The sequence below is a fragment of the Agelaius phoeniceus genome, chromosome 24, assembly GCF_051311805.1.
Source record: "Agelaius phoeniceus isolate bAgePho1 chromosome 24, bAgePho1.hap1, whole genome shotgun sequence".
NCBI classification, from domain to species: Eukaryota; Metazoa; Chordata; class Aves; order Passeriformes; family Icteridae; genus Agelaius; species Agelaius phoeniceus.
In genome coordinates this window covers 6,333,515-6,358,415 of record NC_135288.1, presented here as the reverse complement: position 1 = coordinate 6,358,415, position 24,901 = coordinate 6,333,515, and the positions used below count along the sequence as shown (strand labels likewise).

General features: G+C 40.7%; 1 protein-coding gene across 4 annotated transcripts in view; it reads right to left on the bottom strand.

Moving 5' to 3' along the window:
* Positions 1–24,901, bottom strand: part of GNB1 (G protein subunit beta 1) — a 43,118-nt gene that overhangs the window by 4,633 nt on the left and 13,584 nt on the right. For all 4 annotated transcript variants that reach the window (XM_054647781.2, XM_054647779.2, XM_054647774.2 and 1 more), the window contains exons 2-10: positions 17,343–17,394; positions 11,054–11,161; positions 10,412–10,450; positions 9,690–9,796; positions 9,217–9,280; positions 7,325–7,487; positions 6,316–6,382; positions 3,711–3,912; positions 687–903 (exon numbers count right to left, since the gene is read on the bottom strand). In XM_054647781.2, the coding sequence (XP_054503756.1) occupies positions 687–903; positions 3,711–3,912; positions 6,316–6,382; positions 7,325–7,487; positions 9,217–9,280; positions 9,690–9,796; positions 10,412–10,450; positions 11,054–11,110 (916 nt within the window). In that variant the 5' untranslated portion in view covers positions 11,111–11,161; positions 17,343–17,394. The remainder of the gene's footprint in view (positions 1–686; positions 904–3,710; positions 3,913–6,315; positions 6,383–7,324; positions 7,488–9,216; positions 9,281–9,689; positions 9,797–10,411; positions 10,451–11,053; positions 11,162–17,342; positions 17,395–24,901) is intronic.

Below are 24,901 nucleotides of genomic sequence, written 5' to 3'. Positions count from 1 at the left end.
GACTCTGGTCAGTCACAAGATTTTATTATCATTCTTTTTCTCTTCCTTTCAAGCCTTCTGATGAAATCCATTTGTCTATTCTTTTAGTATAGTTTTAATCTATCATTTTCTCTTAATATAATATATATCATACACTAATAAATCAGCCTTCTGAACCATGGAGTCAAGATTCTCCTCTCTTCTTCCCATGTCAGGATTGCCTGCAAACTTCCACATGGAGTCAAGATTCTCATCTCTTCCTGTTGTCATTAAACTGCACAGGTTCCATATTGTTGTCTCCTTCATGCAAGAGTTTCAGAGCTCCTTGCTGTTTCTCCTCAGGGCACTGACTCTCCCTGCAGTAGCCAATGACCCCAGTTCCCCCTGAACCAACCACTCCACTCTTTCAGAACTCTTCTCCTTTCTGCCTACAGCTGTGGCCTCTTCAAGTCAGGCCTGCTCCTAATGTTGAATAATCAGCTCAGCTGCAACTCCTGAGGGGTAAGATTACTTTCTATACTACCTTTATTTTCTTATATTCCATCCCCCTGCATCTTCTCTCACCCTGGGACCCCTGAGAACACCACCAAGGCCATCGAGTCCAACCTGTGGCTTGTCCCCAGCTCTGAGTGCCACATCCAGGAGCTCCTTGCACACCTCCAGGGGTGGGAGCTCCACTGAAGCACCCAAGCCTCCAAGCCACTCACCTGCTCTGTCAGCTTTCAGCGTGTCCCACACGTTGCAGTTGAAGTCATCATACCCAGCTAGGAGCAGGCGGCCACTCTTGGAAAATGCTACAGAGGTGATGCCACAGATGATGTTGTCATGGGAATAAACCATCAGCTCCTGGTCAGCCCGCAGGTCGAAGAGCCGGCACGTGGCGTCGTCCGAGCCCGTGGCAAAGGCGTTGCCGTTGGGGAAGAACTTCATGGGGGAGAATAAAAACATACATTTAATAAAATAAAATTAAAAAAAAAATTTAATAAAATAAAAAAAATAAAATGCCCGTGGCAAAGGCGTTGCCGTTGGGGAAGAACTTCATGGGGGAGAATAAAAACATACATTTAATAAAATAAAATAAAATAAAATAAAATAAAATAAAATAAAATAAAATACCCGTGGCAAAGGCGTTGCCGTTGGGGAAGAACTTCACGGGGGAGAATAAAAACATACATTTAATAAAATAAAATAAAATAAAAATTCAATAAAATAAAAGAATAAAACGCCCGTGGCAAAGGCGTTGCCATTGGGGAAGAACTTCACAGAGGACAATAAAAACATACATTTAATAAAATAAAATAAAATAAAATACCCGTGGCAAAGGCGTTGCCGTTGGGGAAGAACTTCACAGGGGAGAATAAAAACATACATTTAATAAAATAAAATAAAAATTCAATAAATTAAAAGAATAAAACGCCCGTGGCAAAGGCGTTGCTGTTGGGGAAGAACTTTGTGGGGGAGAATAAAAACATACATAAAATAAAATAAAATAAAATAAAATAAAATAAAATAAAATAAAATAAAATAAAATAAAATAAAATAAAATAAAATAAAATAAAATAAAATAAAATAAAATAAAATACCCGTGGCAAAGGCGTTGCCGTTGGGGAAGAACTTCGTGGGGGACAATAAAAACATACATTTAATAAAATAAAATAAAATAAAAATTCAATAAAATAAAAGAATAAAACACCCGTGGCAAAGGCGTTGCTGTTGGGGAAGAACTTTGTGGGGGAGAATAAAAACATACATAAAATAAAATAAAATAAAAATTTAATAAAATAAAAAAATAAAAAGCCCATGGCAAAGGCGTTGCCATTGGGGAAGAACTTCATGGGGGAGAATAAAAACTTACATTTAATAAAATAAAATAATAAAATAATTAATAAAATAAAAAAATAAAAAGCCTGTGGCAAAGGCGTTGCCGTTGGGGAAGAACTTCGTGGGGGAGAATAAAAACATACATTTAATAAAACAAAATAAAATAAAATAAAATAATAAAAAAAAAAAGCCCGTGGCAAAGGCATTGCCATTGGGGAAGAACTTCATGGGGGAGAATAAAAACTTACATTTAATAAAATAAAAAAAATAAAATGCCCGTGGCAAAGGCGTTGCCATTGGGGAAGAACTTCATGGGGGACAATAAAAACATACATTTAATAAAATAAAATAAAATAAAAATTCAATAAAATAAAAGAATAAAACGCCCGTGGCAAAGGCGTTGCCGTTGGGGAAGAACTTCATGGGGGAGAATAAAAACATACATTTAATAAAATAAAATAAAATAAAATAAAAATTCAATAAAATAAAAGAATAAAACGCCCGTGGGAAAGGCGTTGCTGTTGGGGAAGAACTTCATGGGGGAGAATAAAAACATACATTTAATAAAATAAAATAAAATAAAATAAAATAAAATACCCGTGGCAAAGGCGTTGCCATTGGGGAAGAACTTCACGGGGGAGAATAAAACCATAAATTTAATAAAATAAAATAAAAATTTAATAAAGTAAAAAAATAAAAAGCCCGTGGCAAAGGCGTTGCCATTGGGGAAGAACTTCATGGGGGAGAATAAAAGCACAGATTTAACCCCTCTGCATCACACAAACACAGCAAAGAGGCTGCACTGTCACAGTCATGATTTCTGAAAAATCCCCTTGCCCAGGATTTATCTCCTGGGAAGCTGAGATGTAGTATAATATAATATAGAATAATATAGTATAATAAAGTCATTAATTGGCTTTCTGATATCATCATTGCTCCCAGAAGGACCAGGTGTGTGTGTGTGTGTTGGGACTGTGGGCTGACAGTCACCAGATTCTGGGCAATTGAGGGCAGTTGAGCGCTTGGCAGTTTCAGTTTAGATGTAGTGCAATATAGAATAGTATAGCATAATAAAGTAATTAATGAGCCTTCTGACATCCATGGAGTCCTCCCCATCATTCCTCCCAGAAGGACCAAGTGTGTGTGTCAGGACTGTTGGGTGACAGTCACAAGATTTTGTGCAGTTGAGCACTTGGCAGATTCAGTTTAGATGCAGTGTAATACAGAATAATATAGTATAATAAAGTAATTAATTAACCTTCTGACATCCATGGAGTCCTCCCCATCATTGCTCCCAGAAGGGCCAAGTGTGTGTGTGTGTGTGTGTGTGTCAGGACTATTGGATGACAGTCACAACATTTTGTGCAGTTGATTTTGTGCTTGGCAGATTCAGTTTAGATGCAGTGCAATATAATATAGAATAATACAGTATAATAAAGTCATTAATCAGACTTCTGATACCCACAGACTCCTCCCCATCATTCCTCCCAGAAGGGCCAAGTGTGTGTGTGTGTGTGTGTGTCAGGACTGTTGGGTGACAGTCACCAGATTCTGGGCAGTTGAGCACTTGGCAGATTCAGTTTAGATGTAGTGCAATATAGAATAATACAGTATAATAAAGTCATTAATCAGCCCTCTGACATCCATGGAGTCCTCCCCATCATTTCTCCCAGAAGGGCCAAGTGTGTGTGTGTGTGTGTGTGTGTGTGTGTGTCAGGACTGTTGGGTGACAGTCACAAGACTTTGTGCAGTTGAGCACTTGGCAGATTCAGTTTAGATGCAGTGCAATATAATATAGAATAATACAGTACAATAAAGTCATTAATCAGCCCTCTGATCCCCCCAGCCGTTGGGCACAGCTGTCCCTGGGATGCTGCAGAGCGAGGGCAGAGCCCGGTACAGGTACGCACGCAGATGGCGTTGATGTCGGACTCGTGGCCGGTGAAGGTTTGCCGGCACATTCCTTCTCTGACATCCCACAGCTTGGCAGAGGCATCGCAGGCACCAGAAACAAAACACCGGGCATCGGGGGCAAGGGACAGGCTCATCACATCTCCAGTGTGCCCAGTAAACGTGGTTGTCTGCTGCCCAGTTTCTATGTCCCAGAGAGCACTGCAAAGAACCATCCAAGAGGGAAAAATCAACACATCTGCGCTCCTTCGTGAGGATTGTGATCATTGCTGAGGTAAAACTCCCAAGTATGAATAACATTGATCTACATAATGGAAATAAATATTTTTGGTTGAATTATTTGGCTCTTGCAGATTAATTTTTGCACAATTAATTGTGCAAAAATCAACACGTCTGTGCTCCTTTGTGAGGATTGTGATCATTGCTGAGGTAAAACTCCCGAGTATTAATAACACTGATCTTCATAATGGAAATAAATATTTTTGGTTGAATTATTTGGCTCTTGCAGATTAATTTTTGCACAATTAATTTTTGTACAATTGATTTTTGCACAATTAATTGTGCAAAAATCAACACGTCTGCGCTGCTTCGTGAGGATTGTGATCATTGCTGAGGTAAAACTCCCAAGTATTAATAACATTGATCTTGACAATGGAAAGAAACATTTTTGGTTGAATTATTTGGCTCTTGCAGATTAATTTTTGCACAATTACTTTTTGCACAATTGATTTTTGCACAATTGATTGTGCAAAAATCAACACGTCTGTGCTGTTTCATGAGGTTTTTAATCATTGCTGAGGTAAAACTCCCAAGTATTAATAACATTGATCTTCATAACGGAAATAAATATTTTTGGTTGAATTATTTGGCTCTTGCAGATTAATTTTTGCACAATTAATTTTTGCAAAAATCAACACGTCTGTGCTGTTTCATGAGGTTTTTGATCATTGCTGAGGTAAAACTCCCAAGTATTAACAACATTGATCTTCAGAATGGAAAGAAACGTTTTTGGTTGAATTATTTGGCTGTTGCAGATTAATTGGACAAAAATTATTTGTGCAAAAATTAATTGTGCAAAAATCAACAAGTCTGTGCTACTTCATGAGGTTTTTTATCACTGCTGAGGTAAAACTTCCAAGTATTAACAACATTGATCCTGATAATGGAAATAAATATTTTTGGTTGAATTATTTGGCTGTTGTAGATTATTTGTGCAAAAATCAACATATCTGTGCTCCTCTGTAATGTCTTTTTATCACTGCTGAGGTCAAACTCCAGGTATTAATAACATTGATCCTGACAACAGAAATAAACATTTTTGGTTTGGCTGTTGCAGATTAATTGTGCATGGAAGACCTCAAAGCTATCCTTAATTTTAAAACATTGTGGGGGGTTAAATTAAAAACCAGTGGAAAAAACTGATGAGTGGCACTGAGGGCTGTTCACCCCAAAGTTCCCTGCCATGGCTGCCATCCAGCACCACCACAGCTTCCATGAAAGCAGCAGTGCTAAGGCTACAGCAAAAGCTGAGCCAGCATTTCTCATTTTATAAACTCACAGAGGATGAGTAACTTTGTGAATTATGTCTGATCCTGAAGTTTCAAGTCAGCCAAATGACTACAACAGTGATAATTAAGAGTATAAAAGGATGAAAGAACACCATCACCTCCATAAGAAGAAGTCTAAACACTTGAGGAAGTTGGGATTTTTAATTTCTGTCATTTCTCAGCAAACAGAGCCATCAGCAGCAGGTTCAAACCAGGTAAACAAGATGTGCCTGTACTTTGACAAAGTCCCTTGATGAACTGAGGTGCTGGCAAGGACAGCTGCAGAATTACTCCACAACTCCTGGAGCAGCTGTTTTCTCTTACAAAGAGCATCATTTCTACAAACCCTCCCATTTTGTTAGAGTTTTTTGAGTTCTCTGAACACCAACACATACTCAGAAACATTTTTTGGTTTTAATCCCATATATATTCCAGAGCTACTCAGAATCAGGCATTCAGAGAGACTGGCACTGTGTAGGACAGGTATTTATTAGACAACCTCTGCTCTAAGAGCTGCTGCTGGAGAGAACTGCAAGGCTTTTAAGGAATAGATATAATAGAAAAATCTATGAAAAAAAGATGGAGGCCTTTTTTAGTTCAGAAGCCAGTATTTATGAAGATATACACCTACATTCTCCTCAAAAAACCCAGCTATTGTCACTGGAGAATATTTTCTAGGAGCTCTTCTGAATAACAACATGAACTGCATGCTGTATTAGAAATATCCAAACATGACTGTTTAAGTAATAAATACTGAATACAAAAGGAGTTTTGAGGAAAATCATTAGTTTAATACAGTTATTTCTAAAAGCCAAAGAGTCACAGAAAGAAAAAAATTCATCTTAGCACAGAATTAGGTCAGGCTCCTCAGAACATGGGCACAAGGAAACAGCCAAAGCTCACAGGGTTGAAATTACCAGCAAAAAGTGACACATGAGCAGTACCACCAGAGTCCTGTGGGTGATGATGAAGTTTGGGAAGGCCAAAGTTCCCTTCAGGCACAGAAATGGATGAGAAAAGCCCTTCCTGAGAGTGCTGCCCCCCTGTCCCAGCTTACCAGGTGGTGTCGCCAGAGCTGGTGACGATCTGATTATCATCCAGGAAACGACAGCAGGACAAGTAGCCTGGAAACAGAGTAAAGGGCACAAATAAGGCCAGAGATTTCCCTTCAAAGGCAAACTGCTTTGCTAATAAGCTGCCTCCTCCTCTCCTGAAGCTGCAGCAAAACACACTTAGAGAGACTAAAATACAATCAATTATTTTTGTATGGGAATCTGCAATGTTTTGGATAAAATTTGGTTTGGCTCTTCAGAGACCACCCCGACCCAACCAGAGGAAGGGGAACAAAATGTAGAAAGCTGGGCAGGATCCCAGTGAGCCTGCACTGCACACACCCAGGTTTCTAAGAAAATCATCTCAGTCTCACTGCATCCAGCAGCAACAAATGCTGATGACCTCAACTGTGTCAAAGCATTGAGAAAAATAAACTGCATTCCTGGTCAGTACAAAGAGCTGAGCATGGACATTGGATGTTTCCCAACAGCAGCATCAAAGAAGTTCATCTGAATGCTCTGAAGCTTCTTTTTTCCTGAAATCCCATCTGCCAAACCATCAGTGGAGGCACTCTGATTACAGAATCAGCCTCCCTGCCAACCACCTCCATTTCACAAAGCACAGAATTCAAACTACAGCAGAAAATACCAAAACCTGCAAACATCAACTTCCAGCTCTAAAAGTTTTTGTTCACTTTTACAGCTGAAAAACTGTAAAATTCATGGAAATTGTTTTGACTTAATGACCAATCACAGACCAACACCAAAGGCGTTGCCATTGGGGAAGAACTTCATGGGGGAGAATAAAAACACAAATGGTTTCAGATTTAATCCCTCTGCATCACACAAACACAGCAAACCAGAGCTTTAAAAGAGCTTTAAATTTAAAACCAAGCAGAGTCTGCAGCTAAGCTCCTGCCTGAGAAAAGAAGTAGATTGTTATTAGGAAATGATATTTAAAGGATTTTTTTTTTAAGTTTTCACTGTGCTGAGGTAACTGTGAGCAGCACCCACCTGTGTGCCCAGCGAGCTCACGGCTGACACGGACATTCCCTTCACGAGTTTTCAAGTTATAAATGGAGCAGATGTTGTCAAGCCCACCACAAGCCACGTAATTGCCAGAGGGAGCGTACGCACAAGTCATGACCCAGGAGGAGCGCAGGGGAATCGCGTGCACCTGCAACACAGACAGCCTGCACTTCAGCAAGGGCAGAAACTGCATTCCAAAGGAAGTTTTTCACCTGTCTCTCAATTCAGGATGATGTTTTTGGCAGAGAAGCAAGATTCAAACAGCTGTTTTTGAGTGTTGAACTATTTTGAGGGTAACTTGCATGTGGGGCTCGTCAGAACAAGCAGTGACGTAACAAAACCTCAGCTTTGCTTTTCCTGAACCTGGTTCCATCAGCAATTTTGGTCCCAAGTGAATGATTTCATTTCAGTGCTCTGATTACTATTGGTTTATTATAGGTTCAGGAAAATATTGACTTCCAAGCACAGTCAGCAAAACTGCCAATTCCAGGCTTAGCTGCTGGGAATGAACAAGTAAGGAAATCGCTGCTTCCACTGCCATTTGAATCCTTCTTTGGAAACCCACTGCAAGCAATCAAGCTGCACATTTAAATAACTACCCCATGTTTCCTTGTCATTCTCTGCTCAAAGAACTTTTTTTAGATAATTATAGAAGCTAAACCTGTTCTGTCTTGTTAACTCATTGTGTTCATGCCTTGGATTTGTTCACAGTCTTTAGGAAGGGCTGGTACCCTTGGACATATGGTGATATTTCATGCAATATTAACAACGTGCCTGAATTTCTTAAGGAAAAATCTCATTAGAAGCAGAGGAACAGCCAGGAATCAGTGGTCCTGCAGCAAAGAGCAGTTAAAAAAACCCCAACCCTGTCCTAAAACCACAACCAGTTCATTTTTGGAAGTCTTCTACCAAGAAGTCTAGAATATTCCAATAGTCTCTGCTATTTGGAATATTCACTTTGAGCTGTTTTATTTTATCATTAGGCAAAGATCAAATTGATGACATCACTGTTACTTCCAATGTGTTCTGGAACTGCCAAAAGAATATTGCATGGATTAATTGGCACTGATGTAAGAATTGAGGATATCAAAAAAGAAATCATGGGATGCAGTGATGATTCCACCATCCTACAGCAGTCACAGTAATTTAGATGACATTTACCTGCAGGCTGGGGTCAAAGGATGAGGATGAAGGTAAAAATGAGAGGGTTTCATTTTAATTTGCAAACCATATTATATTAACTTTTTACTAAAGTGATGCCATTTGCTCCAATGCACTGGTAACATTGATTTTAATGCTACAAGGAGCCAAGTTAGGAAAAATTTATTTGGAATAAAATCAGACTCAAGCAGTTCTGTCAACTTAACCACAAGGAGCTCCATGGGAATTGTTGCCAGCCCTGGGACAGTGGCCATGATCAGTAAATACCAATCACTGTCAAAAGAAAGTAAAAGTAGTCCTGGACTGCCTCATGTGACTGCAGCCACCAAGTGATGACTCATTAGAACATGCCAGCTCTTCCAGGACTTCACTGCAGACAACAAATTCATCTGCCTAGGCCAGAATCTCTGCCCCTTCTGGTGCAAGATGCCCATCATCACTGCCTGCTCCCTGGTAATCACCTTCCTGCAGTACTAAAACAAATCAAAACATTCTTTAGGAGGAAAGAATTGTTCTCCCCTTGTGGTGCACATTTTCACACACTGAAGGCACTGCTGTGTTCTTTACATAAAACCTGATTGTTTGAGAGAATTCAAAACTTGGGTTTAGAACTAGGAAAGCAATAGAGCCAAAATGATGATGGGCAACAGTTGCTCCTGATTTCCTCCTGATGCTTTCCCACCTGAATTCCACAGCAATGGATCAGCTGGCCTTACCTTGTTTGTAGTATAGCTGTCCCAAATTATAAGTTTGCCATCCTGGGAGGCACTAACTAGAAGCCTAGGGAGGAAACAGCAGGGAAACACAATCATTGTGGGCAGCCAAGGAACACCTTTGTGATGAACATTGTAAAGAAAAGAAAATAAAAGCAGCTGATACCTGTGGCATTTAGTTTCTCTTTAAATTAATCAGTAGTTAACAGGAAAGGAAAAGAAAAAGGAAAAAAACCCCACAACTGATAATGGCATCTACTTTATTTCCACAGTTGCTCAGAATTCATGTTGTACCATTACTGTATATTGCAGTGGACAAGGACTGGGATTTTGGCATCCAGTGTAGGCTTGGATTACACAACCATGGAGGAGAATTGTGGCCTTCAGTGTTTCTGACTGCTCTCAGTTGTCCAAGTTCTCTCAGAGTTATTCATTCCATGTGCACCCAGCTCTCCAGAGAGCAGCTCTGTACCCACCTGGAATCAGTCCCCCAGTGCATTGCATAAATTTTGGCCAGGTGTCCCCGGAGTGTTCTCCTGGTGCGCATCTGGATCCTCCCCACGGGGTCGATATTGGCTGTGATCTGCAACAGGGAAAGGTCACACACTCACTCCTTCCCTTCCCTCTCCTCCAGAAACACATCTCTCACTCAGTTCCCACAGTCCCACATTCTCAGTGCTGATTTTTCCCCAAGTGTCCATTCACAAGTTCTGTCATGTTATGTAGCATGTCTTTATCACACACACAGGCAGCCTATTGCATTTATAAACACTCCCAGAAACTGTTTTGTTCAGCTCATATCTTCTTAGACTTCTAGGATTTCAGACCTTTGATCTGGGTTTTCTCCTCCTGCACAGATAAATGTGGCAGACACTGAAGAAGTTTAACCTCAGCAGGCCTTATGGTTCTGATTATCAGGGTAACACCAGTACTGCTCCCAGCTCCAGGGCACAGCATTATTTTCCATTAAGCAGCAGAAATGTGCCCTGAGTCACTCCAAGAAATCTCAGCTCAAGGCCACTGCTCTCAGGGACTGGACAAACATGTACTTATTTCTGGAAGAAAACACCCAAAGGCAAAATAAAATAAAAATAAATTGCTACAGGAGGCAAAACCAGATTATTCACCTTTTTACACAGCATTTTCTTTTTGTAAAGGAAATATTTTCTTAATTCCTGTTAAACTCTGAAATTCTTACCTGAGCCAGGGTGGCATCTGCACATGCTTTCCTAGCATCCTGCAAGAGAAGGGAATCAGAGAAATTGGATGGAGCTCTGCACATTTCTTTCTCTGTTTTGTCAAGTTGATTGAGGCCCCTGAAGCCAAGGTTCAAAGAGCATTTCTGTCACCCAGAGAGGAGCCATCCTAACACTGCATTACCATAATGCACTGCCTGCTGTCACACACACTGTGCATTCAACTTTGGAATTTCTCTTCTTTTGGAAGAAGGGCAACACAACTTTCACCACAAAGATACTCGAGCAGTGGAACTGCTTGTTCAGAGAGGCTGTGCAGAATCCAACCTCAGAGGTTTTTGAGAACTTAGTGGACAAAGCTCTGACAAACTTTATCACTGACCTTATTTCCATCAGTTTTTTTTAACTTTAGTTATTCTCTAGCTCATACAAACTTCAGTAAACCTTCATTTCATCAGCAATTTTGTGCATTGCTTCTGGAACTATTATTTCCTAAGCAATATAAAAGACCAAAAAAAGTCATTTTCTAAAGCAGCCATATGTGTTTGCCCTTTCTTCATTAACTCTGGCACTGGGGGAACATTTCAGGCATCATTTGTGTCCTGCTCAGGACACACTCATTTGTGCTGAGGCACAATACATACTCTGATTTGGTTTTTCAGCTGCTCGGCCTCCTGGCGTAACTGGTCAAGCTCGCTCATTTTCCTGTGCTAAAGGTGTGCTCCACTGCCACCTCTGAAACAACCAGAAATCTGAAAAACAGGGCACAGGCAGGACAATTAGGAAAAGGCAGAATTTGAAATTGCAAGTCCTTTCGACCACTTCAAACTTGGAAAAAAATAGCAAAGTGATTTATAAACACAGGTGGAAATGTGTGTCTGAAATCCCCTCAGTGTAAGGATGTGCTTTGCTTCCATAAAATAGAACTGCACTTATTTCTCTCCTCAAGGCCCCAACCTTTTTCCCTTTTTTCATTCCTTTTCTCATGTTCTGATTTGTTTTTGTATAAATTCAAGTTGTCCAGGACTGAGTAAGCAGGTAACACCAATTTCAGGCATGGAAGTCAGAACTGCCCTGCAGCTCTTCAGAGCAGAGCAAGGAATCCTCCCAGAACAGAGAAAGGATTTACACTGACACAAGCACCAGCAAAATGCTCTAAGAACTGTCTGTAACACCACAGTTATGAAAAACTTTGTTCTGCTACGTGGAGAAAAGGAGATCACTCCCAAATGGTCAAGGTTTTATTTGGGAACTGCTAAAATGCCTGAGATCCCAGAGCAGACTGTAACATGAACAGGTTGTCAGAGGAAAATCCGGGATGTTTTGCTGGGTTTGAGAGTTTGAGAAACCACATCCATCAGACACTTCTCCCCTCTAGGCCTCTGTTTGCCCAGTATCCATAGGCACCAAATGACATACATATATATATATATATATATATATATATATATATATATATATATATATATATATGTCACTCTGGGTTTTTAAGATTTTCTAAACTTTCTGATGTTGACATTCTTGTAGTGAATTTTCTCACACACTTTCTGTAAATAACTCATTGTTTTGCATTCCTTTATAGAGGAAGAGAGAGTTGATAGACTGTTGGTTTAACCAGTGGCATTGGAGAGGTGCCACTGTCACCCTCCAATCCACTGTCACTTTTAGAAAACTATAAATGTTAGAGTCAGAAAATAAACAGCCCCTTTTTTCTCTTTCACCTTGAGAACAGTGTGAGCGTGTGTTCTTTTGAGTCCTATAGTGACACACATATATATATATATATATATATATTATATTGGAATAGTCACTTTGAGCCATTTGATTTTATCATTAGGCAAAGATCAAATTCATCTTTGCAAACAGAGGCTCTAGGGAACATCACAAGCACTGAAACCACCTCAGCTTTTGCCTTTAGAGCTGCTCAACTCTTGGGCTGCTCCCCAGTACCACAATCATATGGACATTTCCTATTACATGCACACCTTATCTTTCAAAGTCTCTGCTCCAGACAGATACTCTTGGCATTTTCTTCAGCATTCCACATCTCCAACTCAGCTGTTCCTTGATTTTTTGTTTTAGAATCTCTGCAGCTTGGTAGCAATGGAAATGCTGAAGAAACATGCTGATGAATTTTATCTTTTACTGCAGAACAAGATTAATTGATTCCAATTTCAAATACTACACAGAACACCTGGAGTTTATAAATTGACACTGCTAATGTGTGATTTTAGAACACTTTATTAGCCAGAATTGACCCTTTACCATTAAACAAAGGAAATGCTTTGCTAGCAGCTTTACATATTATTCTGTTAAGATTTAATCAGCTTATTTATCTTTGCAAGCACGTGGGGTTTGTTTTCTTCCTAAAGCCCTTCCCAAGGAGAAAGATGAGGATAACTTCCAAATTTTTATGCAGTCACAGTAACAGAGAACATATTGTCAAGGTAAATTAGAGTAGTAGAACAAACATCACTGTTCAAAGAAGCTTCAAAATAGTTTAGACTTGAATATTCCCTAAATATTTCTATCCCCCATAACCAGACTTAGGCTGCAGCTCTCTCCATAGTAGTTATTCCAAACTGAAAACCTCTAGGAACAGATGCCAGATCTTGTCACAGCATCATTTACCATTTTTTCCTCTTCTCTGAAACCCACAGTATCTTAGAAAAGGAATTTTCGTTGGCTCCTCTCCCAAAACTCCACTCACACAACTTCAAGGCCCTTTCACTTCATCTGAAACTGGGTCTGCTCCTCCTCCCTTCTGGTCCCAGGGTCATCCCTAAGCCCTTGAGGATTGCTTGCTCAGCTCAGCCCAAAATCCAGCTAAGACAAAGCCCATCCCCAGTGGTTCATTATCCTGCTTGGCTTTGGAATGCTCTTCTGTTTTCTCAACATGTTTTGCTCATTTTACATCTCAGACAAACACTCTGGGCTGGGTATCTGTTAGAATTTTCAGCCTGTCACACCTGGTGAAACACTGATGCACTGCTTCTGTCACAAAGGAGTTAATTTAAGAATAAACTGTGATTTTTCAGATCTTTCAGCTCCTTCATTTCCAGTCCTGCCATTCTCTGAGTTAATATATAACATCATTTCCTACTAAGCAAACACTGACCACTCCAGACAAAGAATTTAGAGATGCTATCATTCCTATTTCAGAGCAAGAAATCCCAAAACTCTGGTGCTCTGCCCAAGGTCACAGCAACTCACTGATGAGACTGCAATACAGACTCAGGACACCAAGAATTCCAGTGCAGCTACAAGGAACTACAGTGAAGATTTTACATGCAGCTTTATTGAAAAGCACAATAGGAGGAATAATCTCACGTCAGTCAGAGCAGATATGCTCTCCTTAAAATAGCACCCACTTCTTTCTGCAGAGTTTGTGCACAGTGAGAGAGAATTCTCTTGCATTTAAATGAAACAAAGCTTTGCATGGAACAGGGAGAGGCCTAAGGAGATGAGCCCTTATCCTAAGGGAGAAAGTTTAAAAAGTTCATTTTCCCATCTTGAAGAGAGATCCACTTTGAGAATTCCAACTTGGCCCCTCTGCATCCCAAGCAAGTCCAAACCCTGAGCTGCCTTTCTGTCAGCATCCATAGGAATTGTGTAAAGCACATTTCCACATTCTCTTTGTAGTCTTTGTTGTTTCAACATCAACAGGAAGTGCTAATTCCTGCCAACAGGACTGAACTCACTCAGGAAATGACAACCCTACAGCAGCCAAGGGCTTGGAAATATAGGAGTTCTCTGAAGCAAACTGTAAAATTTATGGGACAAACAGCAAACCAGCTTGGCTGCTCCACTGTTCCTTTTATACTGAGTTTTAGACAATTGAATTGATGGTAGAAATATGAGATCTGTGGGAGGAAAAAAGGCTTCCAGCCTCCCATGTCCTTTTTAGTTATACTGTAAATCAGAGCTTACTAGGATTGTATTTTAAAAAGTATTTTTAAAAGAATAAGGAGATCAGGTGAGGTCAGAAGAATGTATGGGGAAAAAATGCTTTTATCCATTCTCACTCTTGATAGAAGGGAAATTTCATACAGATTTATTTCTATTACAGACATGGGCCATATATTGAACAGTCTCTGCTCATCACAAACAAGCACAATGGAGTATCATGAAATAGATTTTTATTTCTTGGCATGTTCTAAAGGCATTTAACCCTGTTTTACAAGAAGGTTTCTAGAAGAATCTGTAACCTTGATGTGGATGATGCTCCTATTTCTGGAGTTTTCAAAGAAGTTACTGCATTTCCAAATCAAGGAAAAGAAAAAGTCACTCCTCAGGTTCCACACTCCTTTCCCCCATCTCCCCCAGAGCTGTGCAGAAATTGGAAGGAGCCAAACTCCTGCTTACCTCCCTCTGTGTGGAGTGTGTCAGGGTGTCCTGCAGGCAGCTCCTCAGGAATAAAATTCACTTTCTCCAACCCCCTCAAGACCTTCCCAGGGCTGAAGTGCTTAAGTGTCTGTGGCCTAAGCTCATTTGCCCTAATCCTGTTGAGCAGAGCACCCTGTGGGTAATTCCCCCCTTGCTGGGTAACAACCTGAGCACCTCAGGGCATCCCTGTCCCCCTCCTCCAGGTGACCCAAATCCCTCATTTCTGACAAGGTACCCATGGAAAAGTCACTTTGTTCCTCTGTTCCCCACACAGGAAAATCACCTGACTTTGCCTGATTTGTTCCATTCCACATCCCAAAAACTCCACAACTCAGCTGTGTCCAAAGGATTGGTCACATCATTTATGTCAAAGGGACAGCTCAGGGGTTGCTTTTCTCTAACTCCACCATGAGCTGTTCTCCTGTGTAAAAGGAGAATTGGGTAGGTCCATCAGCTGGGTGTCCAACAGCTGCAGTTTTCCACTGCAGGAAGCCTTACAGAGCTTCCATGTGCTTCCTGCAAATGGAGATATACTCAGCATGCCAGTGGAATAATTCTTATTTAAAGAAGAAGAATTATTCACTCACTGCTCAGAAAACAGTAAAGGTTGAGGAAGAACTCAAATCCACTCATTTCATTGTAACAACTCCAGTGTCCTTTCCACAGCTCAAAGTGTCAACCCAATTAAATCCAGTTACTAAAACCAAGGTATCATTAACACCCTCACATTTATTTGTATTGATGCTGGAGAGCTGGACACAACTCATCCAAACACTGTTAAATAAATATTATTCCTCTCTGAAATTCCTCTGCTGGTAACAGCAATGCTTACTAAAAAGTTCTTTATTTAATTTTCTTACACCATTCCTATTAAAAAAAAAAGGATGGAGTCTTCCACCCTCTCTCTGTCCTGAAAATAATCTCTACAAATGAGAAGAAAAAACCTCATATTGGAAATCACAGCTATCATTAAGTCGAATATTTGGAATTTCTATCCCTTGCTGGTCAAACTTTGCTTGCCACAAGGTATTTTTAGCACAGCCTAACACAATCCCACCAAGCCACTGTGGGTGCAGTGTCTGTAGCACAGAGGGTTTCAAGCTAAATGGTTCATATTTTACTCAAGCACAGCAACTTTCTAAGGAGGTTCAGCAAATCCCTTTTCTCCCATGAACTGCCTGGCTGACATTTCTTCCCTCAGCCTCTTTCCTGCCAATACCCATCACTCCAACACGGCTGAAAAGCAAAATATTTGCAAAAGCAGAGCCCAAACTTAACAAGGAGCTGCCAGCATGGCCAGCAGAGAGCCCCAGAGCAGGACATCTGATTAAATGAAGCTGTGCTAATCTAGCAGATAGCACAAATCCTATTAGCAACATGCACAGAGGCTTGGACATGTCCACAATGACAAAGGAATTATCCACAAGTCACTGGTAGTTACAGGGAGCTGACCTCACTGCCTTTCAAAAGCTGAGGGCTCTCTGTGTTTTCAGGAGCAGGGATGGATTCCTTGCTTCTCTTTTACTCTCTGGGAAATGCAGTGAGATCAGAACTGCTGGTGGAACAAACCTGAGGTGTTGTCTCTGTCATTTATATGAACTAAAATTGAAGAAAAAATGCAGGCCCTGAGATCCATTTGCCTTCTAAGCACAGTTAAATACCATGATGTTTATTTCTATGATATTTCTATGATATCTATTTTAGTTATTTTCTATAATATTTATTTTAAAAAGCTGAGGGTTTTTTTGTTTTCAGGAGCAGGGATGGATTCCTTGTTTCTCTTTTACTCTGTGGGAAATGCAGTCAGATCAGAACTGCTGGTGGCACAAATCTGAGGTGTTCTCTCTCTCACTTATATGAACTAAAACAGAAGATAAAATTCAGGGTGCCCTTGGTCCAGAGGGAGATACAGGCAGAGGAACAAGGCCTGCTGCCTGTCCTTAGAAACCCAGTAAATATCCAGCAATTGAAAATATCAGCTTGGCAAACACTTGGCCAATTAGCAACGTTCCTCACAGACATTCAAGCTGAAGTCTGGAAGGTAATGAAGATTTTACTGCTCCAAGAACAATAGTAATAATTACAATTACACAGAATATCAACCCTGGAGCTGTTAGGTGCTGTTTAAATAACACTGCCACGTTGAAAAGAACATTCTGACAAGAGCCACTTTGCTCAAAAGAAATCTGGCCTTCTTTTGTCAAACATGGTGGAGCAGTAATTTTTCATTCATGAGAGAATGACTATTCTCATCATTTTATTTATTACAGTTCCCTGCCCCACTGAGATGAAACAGTTTCATCTGTGGTCTCCCTGTGCTTTGCCAGCTCCCTCTCTGACAGAGGCAGGCACTAACATCTATTATTTACCAGGTTTCCTGGCCATTTTAAGATCCTTCCTGTTGACACAAGAATACACATGCTAAAGGAGAAAACAACTTACTTGAGGTTTGCACAGATGAACAGCCAAAAATCTGAATTAACCACTTTTTAAAAATAGGATGTTTCTCAGGGAGTAGGAAAAAAAAAATCTTTTTTCTCTACTTACATTTTCTCTCACTACAGTAGAAAGCCAACTTCTGCTGTCAAACATGTAAATTCTGGAAAAAAAGACACCAAAGCCACAATTAATGTAATTACCATAAAAGATCACCCATTTCTCAATAAATCTAACAGAAATTAAACTACTATCAAAGTGCAGATATTTCTGTAGCTAACTTGAGCAGCTGGCCTGCCTTCCTGAAGGAAATGGGCACAGTTTATTTACTGTAACACAACCAAAAGATGAATTTGTGCCATGCAGCTCACTGTGACCTTCTTTTCCCAAGAAATTCTTGCAATCCTGAGATTGTTCTCCTGCCCTAGTGATAGAGAAGTCCATGGTATCAGAGAATTTAGGATTAGAAGAAAATGCAGTATCAGCCACACAATTTCCACTGTCCTACAAAGTGCCCCCTCCCCAAACCAGTGTTTTCAACACACTGGAATTATTTCTGCTCAGTCCTGTCCCTGAGCTCCATTTGCCTTCTGAGCACAGTTAAATATCATGATATCTATTTTATCAGGAGTTGTTAAATATCATGATATCTATTTTATCAGAAGTTGTTACCTATCCCAGTTAAGTATCATGATATCTATTTTATCAGAAGTTGTTACCTATCCCAGTTAAGTATCATGATATCTATTTTATCAGAAGTTGTTAAATATCATGATATCTATTTTATCAGAAGTTACCTATCCCAGTTAAGTATCATGATATCTATTTTATCAGAAGATGTTACCTATCCCAGTTAAATATCATGGTATCTATTTTATCAGAAGATGTTACCTATCCCAGTTAAGTATCATGATATCTATTTTATCAGATGTTAAATATCATGGTATCTATTTTATCAGAAGTTGTTACCTATCCCAGTTAAATATCATGATATCTATTTTATCAGAAGATGTTACCTATCCCAGTTAAATATCATGATATCTATTTTATCAGAAGTTGTTAAATATCATGATATCTATTTTATCAGAAGTTGTTACCTATCCCAGTTAAGTATCATGATATCTATTTTATCAGAAGTTGTTAAATATCATGATATCTATTTTATCAGAAGTTACCTATCCCAGTTAAGTATCATGATATCTATTTTATCAGAAGATGTTACCTATCCCAGTTAAATATCATGGTATCTATTTTATCAGAAGATGTTACCTATCCCAGTTAAGTATCATGATATCTATTTTATCAGATGTTAAATATCATGGTATCTATTTTATCAGAAGTTGTTACATATCCCAGTTAAGTATCATGATATCTATTTTATCAGAAGTTGTTAATATCATGGTATCTATTTTATCAGAAGTTGTTAATATCATGGTATCTATTTTATCAGAAGCTGTTACATAAACCTCCCACAGAGGAGCTCCAGTGAGAGCACACCAGAGTTACAACTTTAATCACCAAAGGTAGCAGAAGGTACAGAAGGAACTGACACATCCAGAACTCACAGGGGCTGGAGGGCCCTGGTTGCACAGACTGGCTCTGCAGCAAGGGGACAATGTAAGAGATTTGGGCACAGTTTTTTTCCCAGGTAGCACAAAGGATATTTGAGCTCAGCCCAAGATGCCCAACACCGATGAGCACCTTCTGCATTCCAACTCCTGGGTCTGGCTCTGTCACACACCAGGACAAGGGCTGGGGGTGATGCCAGGGCACCCCAAGCTGCTGCACGAGGACAACTGAGATCATTCTGAGCACCAAGCAAGAAGGGACTGAAGGAAAATGACCTTAAACCAGACAGCCAGCCTAGAACCCCACACACTTCCAAGTGAAATCTCCCATAAAATGCACATTTCTGATTTTACAGTTCACTACTAGCTGGAGAATTTACAAACCACTTCAGTGTCTGGCATGGAGGTTAAGCTACTTAGGATATGGATCATCCTCACCCAAGCTCATTTGTAGATAAACATTTTAATGCTGTGATTATGAAACCATCCCAGAGTAAGCAGTTTTGTTTGTTACTGCCAGAACAACACACTTTGGGACATAAACAGGAACTCACACTTAGAGGCCAAACTCCACTCCCCAGACACAAAAACCTGACATGACCATTTTAAATTCTGAAAACAGAGCAGCTCCAGTCAAATTCCAGAAGTCTTGACAGGAAAAAAAAAATTGCCCCCACTACAGAGATAATGAAATCTAATGAAATTCTGGAAGAATTACCTGAAATGTAACCAAGTAAATTTATGCTGGTGCACTAAGAGCACACAAAATACACAACAGCAAAGGGCAAAGCACACACCATCATTACTGTCCTGTGCTGCACTCTCATTAATGCAGGAGAGGTGCTGCAGAGTTCATATGGCTTCTGCAAAAATGAAAAACAAAACCAAAACAAAAAAACCCCACTACTTTAACCAGCCTGGAAGAAGAGGAAGGAAGCATAACAGCAAACTTTTCCACAAAAGTTGAGTTCATTTCTCAAAGGGTTAAAGTTTCTACTTGAGGATGCTCGCAGAACGCAGTCCTGGCAACGGAGATATTTTCAATTCTACCTTAAAGATGGAGCTCATTTAAGGACAAAAGCAGACAAGCTACTCATGAAAAAAAGATCTGCATTGCCACAAGCTTCCATTTTTAGCTAAAATGTAGCCTGGTAAAAGCAACACGAAAATGAGAGGCCAGTTCACTCCTGCCTCAGTGGAGGGTTCTGGTGAGGAGCTGCACACGCGGCCCTGCCGAGCCCAGAGCTGCAGGCCCTTGACACCAAAAACTGGGCTTTCAAAAGCACCAGAGAACAAAGAGTTCCACAGAACACTGGGAGCGTGGTTCAAGTGGTTCAACCATCACCAAAGCACTGGAGGAGAGCCAGCCCCACACAGGGCTGCTGCTCCCAGTGTCCCCACACGGCCACAGCCTCCTGCTGCAAGTGAACAACCAGCACAGCCATTTGGGCTAAAAGAGAGTAAAGGAACTCCACAAGTCAGAAACTTCTCCATTTCTGGGTAAAGCTTCCCTCACTGACTGCTGCTAGCCCAATATCCTTCTTTTTTTACAGATATGAAGCAGTTACTCTGAGCTGACAACTCAGCAGGAAATTCAGAGAATTCTCAGAATCCCCAGGTGGGAAGAGACCTTAAAGATCATCGAGTGCAACCCACCCCAACCCCTCAACTCAACCCTGGCACCCAGGGATGGTGACTCCAGCACCTCCCTGCTTCCTGGGAATTCCCAAAATTCTCCCAAATTCACAGAATTCCCCCAAATTCTCAGAATCCCCAGGTTGGAAGAGACCTTCAAGACCATGGAGTCCAACCCAGCCCCAACCCCTCAACTCAACCCTGGCACCCAGGGCCACAACCAGGCTTTGTTAAACACACCCAGGATGGTGACCCCAGCACCTCCCTGGGCAGCCATTCCAGAACTTTATCACCTTTCTGGAAAAAACCTTTATCCCCTTTCTGTGAAACACTTTTTCCCAATATCCACCCTGTATTTCCCTTGCTGCAGCTCAAGGCTGTGTCCTCTGGTTCTGTCAGTTCCTGGAGAAAGAGCCCAGCCCCAGCTGAGCACAGGCACCTTTCTCAGGAATTTTAAGATTAACAAGGTCACCCCTGAGTCTCCTTTTCTCCAGGATAAACACCCCCAGGTGTCTCAGTTATTCCTCACAGGGTTGTGTTCCAAGCCCCTCACCAATCTAGTTCATCTCAACTCCAGGTACAAGTCTACATATGAAGAAGATTTCTGCACAAGACACCAACTTTTTTCATGAGGCTGGGGAAAGCAGGGAAGAAAATGAAGAAAAAGGATTTGGAAGAGCATGGAAAGCATTTTGAAATGTTTGAACATCATAGGAAATCTGAATAACCCTCCAAAATGAAGCAACTTCCTAAGCAGATTACACACACTCACTGTCCCCTCTCCAGAGCCATTTACCAGATAAACACATTTTCCTCTTGACCTATGCATTCAACGAGGGACTTAAAACCCAAATACTCTGGATGCAATTCCAACCTTCTCAAGACTGCTTTCCACACACATTGACTGGATGCCAAGGCTAAATATCTGAATTGCTGCAAAGGCATCCTTGTGTTTAAAACACACCAGCAATTCATGCCCAGTGATGTGGGGCCAGGCATCAGAGAAGACCCTGAGGACCTGGCTCAAGCCCTGATGGGGTTTGCCAGGACTCCCAGCAGTTGTCCCTGCTGCAGGAATGGTGAAGGTGGGAGATGTGTTCAGTGGGGGATGCAATCCATGTATCCACAGGTATTTGAGTGGCTTTAGCAACACAGTTTAACATGGATGTCAACCAACACCAGTAAAAACTGATTTTCATGACCTTAATCTTAAAAATGTCTTGCAGAACACATCCTCCTGCAAGAGTGGCACACAGGGTTGTTTTAATCAAGGCACTCAAAAGTAACTGTGCTGGAGGGGAAGAAAAAAACCAAAAAAAACCCCTTAAACTACCCCAAAACCTACTACCAACCCTCAGTATCACTACTGAGATAAAGCAGCAATTTGAGGTGAAGTTGCTCAGCTGCTCTGCAGCCCTGAGCCAGCAGGGCTGGCTGGATGGAGCCAGGCAGTTCCTAATTCAGGCTGCTCTTGCACAGGTACCCAGCACCACCAGCACTGCAATGTAGCACCTACCAGGCACAGATAATGGCTGTGGAACAGCCACTGCAGGTTATTCATTAAAATCCTTTCTTCCAGTCTACAGGGCTGATTATTATCACAGAACAGCAGCAAGATGCTCAGGAGATTACAGCACCTTGCCAAAGCACTGCCAGCATCGTGAAATTCCAATGTAATTAAGTCTCAAATTTAACATTTCAAGATTGTTCTGGATACAAAAAACTCCCCAAAAAATCCCACCTTCAGTTTAATGACTAACTAAAACCATTAAGTGCTCAAGCAGACAGCTGGAAGCTCCAAGGACATTTCAGGATCTGTGTGTGCCCCTCCAAGAGTTACTTCATTGCAGCTCAGAATTTCCTTGGGGAGTGCAGAGCTGGAGTCCAGAAATCCAAGTCTTTGCTGTCCCTTCCTCCGAGGGCAGCTTTGAAGTCCAACCTAGAGAAGTATGAATTAATAATTCCAAATTCATAAATCTGAACCCGCTGGAGCAAAAGGCTCCAACTCCTCCTTTATTTGAAATCTTTCTGGGAAGCATCTGCCACGTCTGTAATTTCCCAGCACCCCAACTCTGAAAAGCAAGCAGGACCTTCCTCCAACAGGTTTGCCAAAGAGCTGCCCCTGCTAGGGACAACAGGAGATTGTACAACTCCTTTGAAAACTTCCTGAAAGCGCTGGTGTGGTGCGAGGCCAGCACAGCTGAACGTTTCTGTGGGAGGTATTGGCTGCTCCTCCTGCTGAAGAATTGCCAAGTTCCCAGCTGAAGCAGTTGCTGTGCTCAGTAGACATTTTTCCATATATTAGTGGGAAGTACACACAAAACAAGCATCAGGTCCATCAGTGGTAATGCTCATCTTGCAGCAGCCACGTTGGCTGGCTGGAGTGCTCACAAATTTCCATTTTCAATGCAGTGTGTGACTGAAATGATAATTACACGTGCTAAAAATAGCTGCAACTCAACAACCTGATTTCATCAGTGCTTCACTATTACCTAGAGCTCAACAGGGAAGGACAGGTTCCATTTCTAGAGTGGCTGATGCTGAGAGTTTCAGAGTTTTTGTGTGTTTTGTTTGAAGTAGAAGTCCCCAGAAATGTTTTCTTCCTGAAGAAACTTGTGCACTTTTTCTACTCAGCTCCATGGATCTAAGATCACATTAGGAATAAAAAAAAAAATTCTCCTTGTTCCATAAAACACAGAAAAATTGTTGGCTAAGGAAGAATAAAGGTCAAGTTCTAGGGTGCTGGCAAAGTTCTGGCCACATTCCCTTATCCTGTAACCTCACTGACACAAGAGGAGAAACCAGGCAGAACAGACCCACATGGAACAGCCCCCAATGCACCAAACTGCCCTTGTGAGGCTCTGAGGCAAGGCACAAGTGCCTCACACCACCTCAATCTGGCACCTGAGAATCCAAACTGCCACAAAAATAACAAAAAACCCACAACAAACCCATCCACCATAAATAGCTACTGCTATTCAGAAAAAAAAAAAAAAAGAAAAAAAAAATTAAGCTTTTATTTCAGAAAATTAAACCTTGAAAGACCTTGCACAACCCAAATTCAGCAAGGCACTTCCACATTCCAAGTCCCAAATTGCAACCACTGTCTCAGAGGAACAGGGCATTTCTGTCTCCTCCCAAACTGCTACAGAATATGAATAATTCCCCATAAAAGTTAAACATGAGTGTTCAAATTCCCGATATGCCAGAGGTTGTTACCAGCAGTACCACAGCAGAACACCTCCTGAAAGGCACCAAAATGCCAACCATGCACAATCCATCAGCCCCTGCTTGCACGGCTCCATTTTCCATGGAGCCATCCCTCCCTCTGCTGAACAAGTACTTGAAAAATCAACTTTTGGACAGTTTAGCACTTCCTCAAAATAGCAGCCACCAATGCTAAGATCATGGCAGGACACATGAGTGCAATGAACAGCCCTGGTGTGCCCAGTGTCTCCTCCTGCCACCAGCACTGCACAAAGCCAGCTGCCAAAATGCTCACATTTCCTGATGCTAATCCCATGACCTACATTTAAAAAAAGAATCATACTGATGTCATATTTAAGCATTAAAAAATCTGGACTCTAACAGGTCATTTCATTAATCCTTTCTAAATGCATCTGGAAGCCATGTGCATTATTAAAAAAAAATCATTTTAATATTCTAGGTACAGCAGAGAATTGCTGTAAAAAACTAAAAGAACTGATATTACAAGTTTAACAGAGGCCTAAAGCCAAATGCTTAAAATAGCACTTTTTAAAAAGAAGGGTCTTAAGAGATCTTTGAAGTAGTTCACTAATATTAATAACTCTTGGTACTTTAGTGACCCAAGCCCAAACATTTCCTAACCACATCTTTTCTGTCTTCCTCTCAAAGAAATTCCCATTTAAGAGCATTTTTACACTTCCTGAGAAGAAGCAGGCATGGAAAGTTAACTTATTTTAAGAACAAAAATTACTGGTATTTAGTGTAAGTTTTCAACAAAGTTGTATTTATTATATCACAAAAAGATTCTAGATTTTATTCCAATTATCTCTATGGAACACATTTATAGATAACCTCACCAATTTTATCCAACCAGTCAGTGATGTTTTTACTGTCTTCTTTCCTGATCTTACCATTCAAAAAGAATGTAAAAACCCCAAAACCAGAGTAAAAACTTAGCATCTACTTATGCATCGATTTCTGCTTATGCATCAATTTCTAGCTACATTTATCAGGAAAATGTCATGGAAAATTGGCACTTCCTAAAGTATCCCTTTATCCAAACCCAGACAATTTTGCTGTCACACACCAGCAGACATCTCCCTTCAGACTGACAAACAAACCACACGCAGCCCTGAAGGAGAATAAATTCCTATTAATTAACCAGCAGAGAAATGACTAAGCATTTATTACCAGATGCTTCTATCTGCAGAGCCTTACAGTAACTGTTGTTCCTTACTTCAGCTGTCATTTCTCATTGCT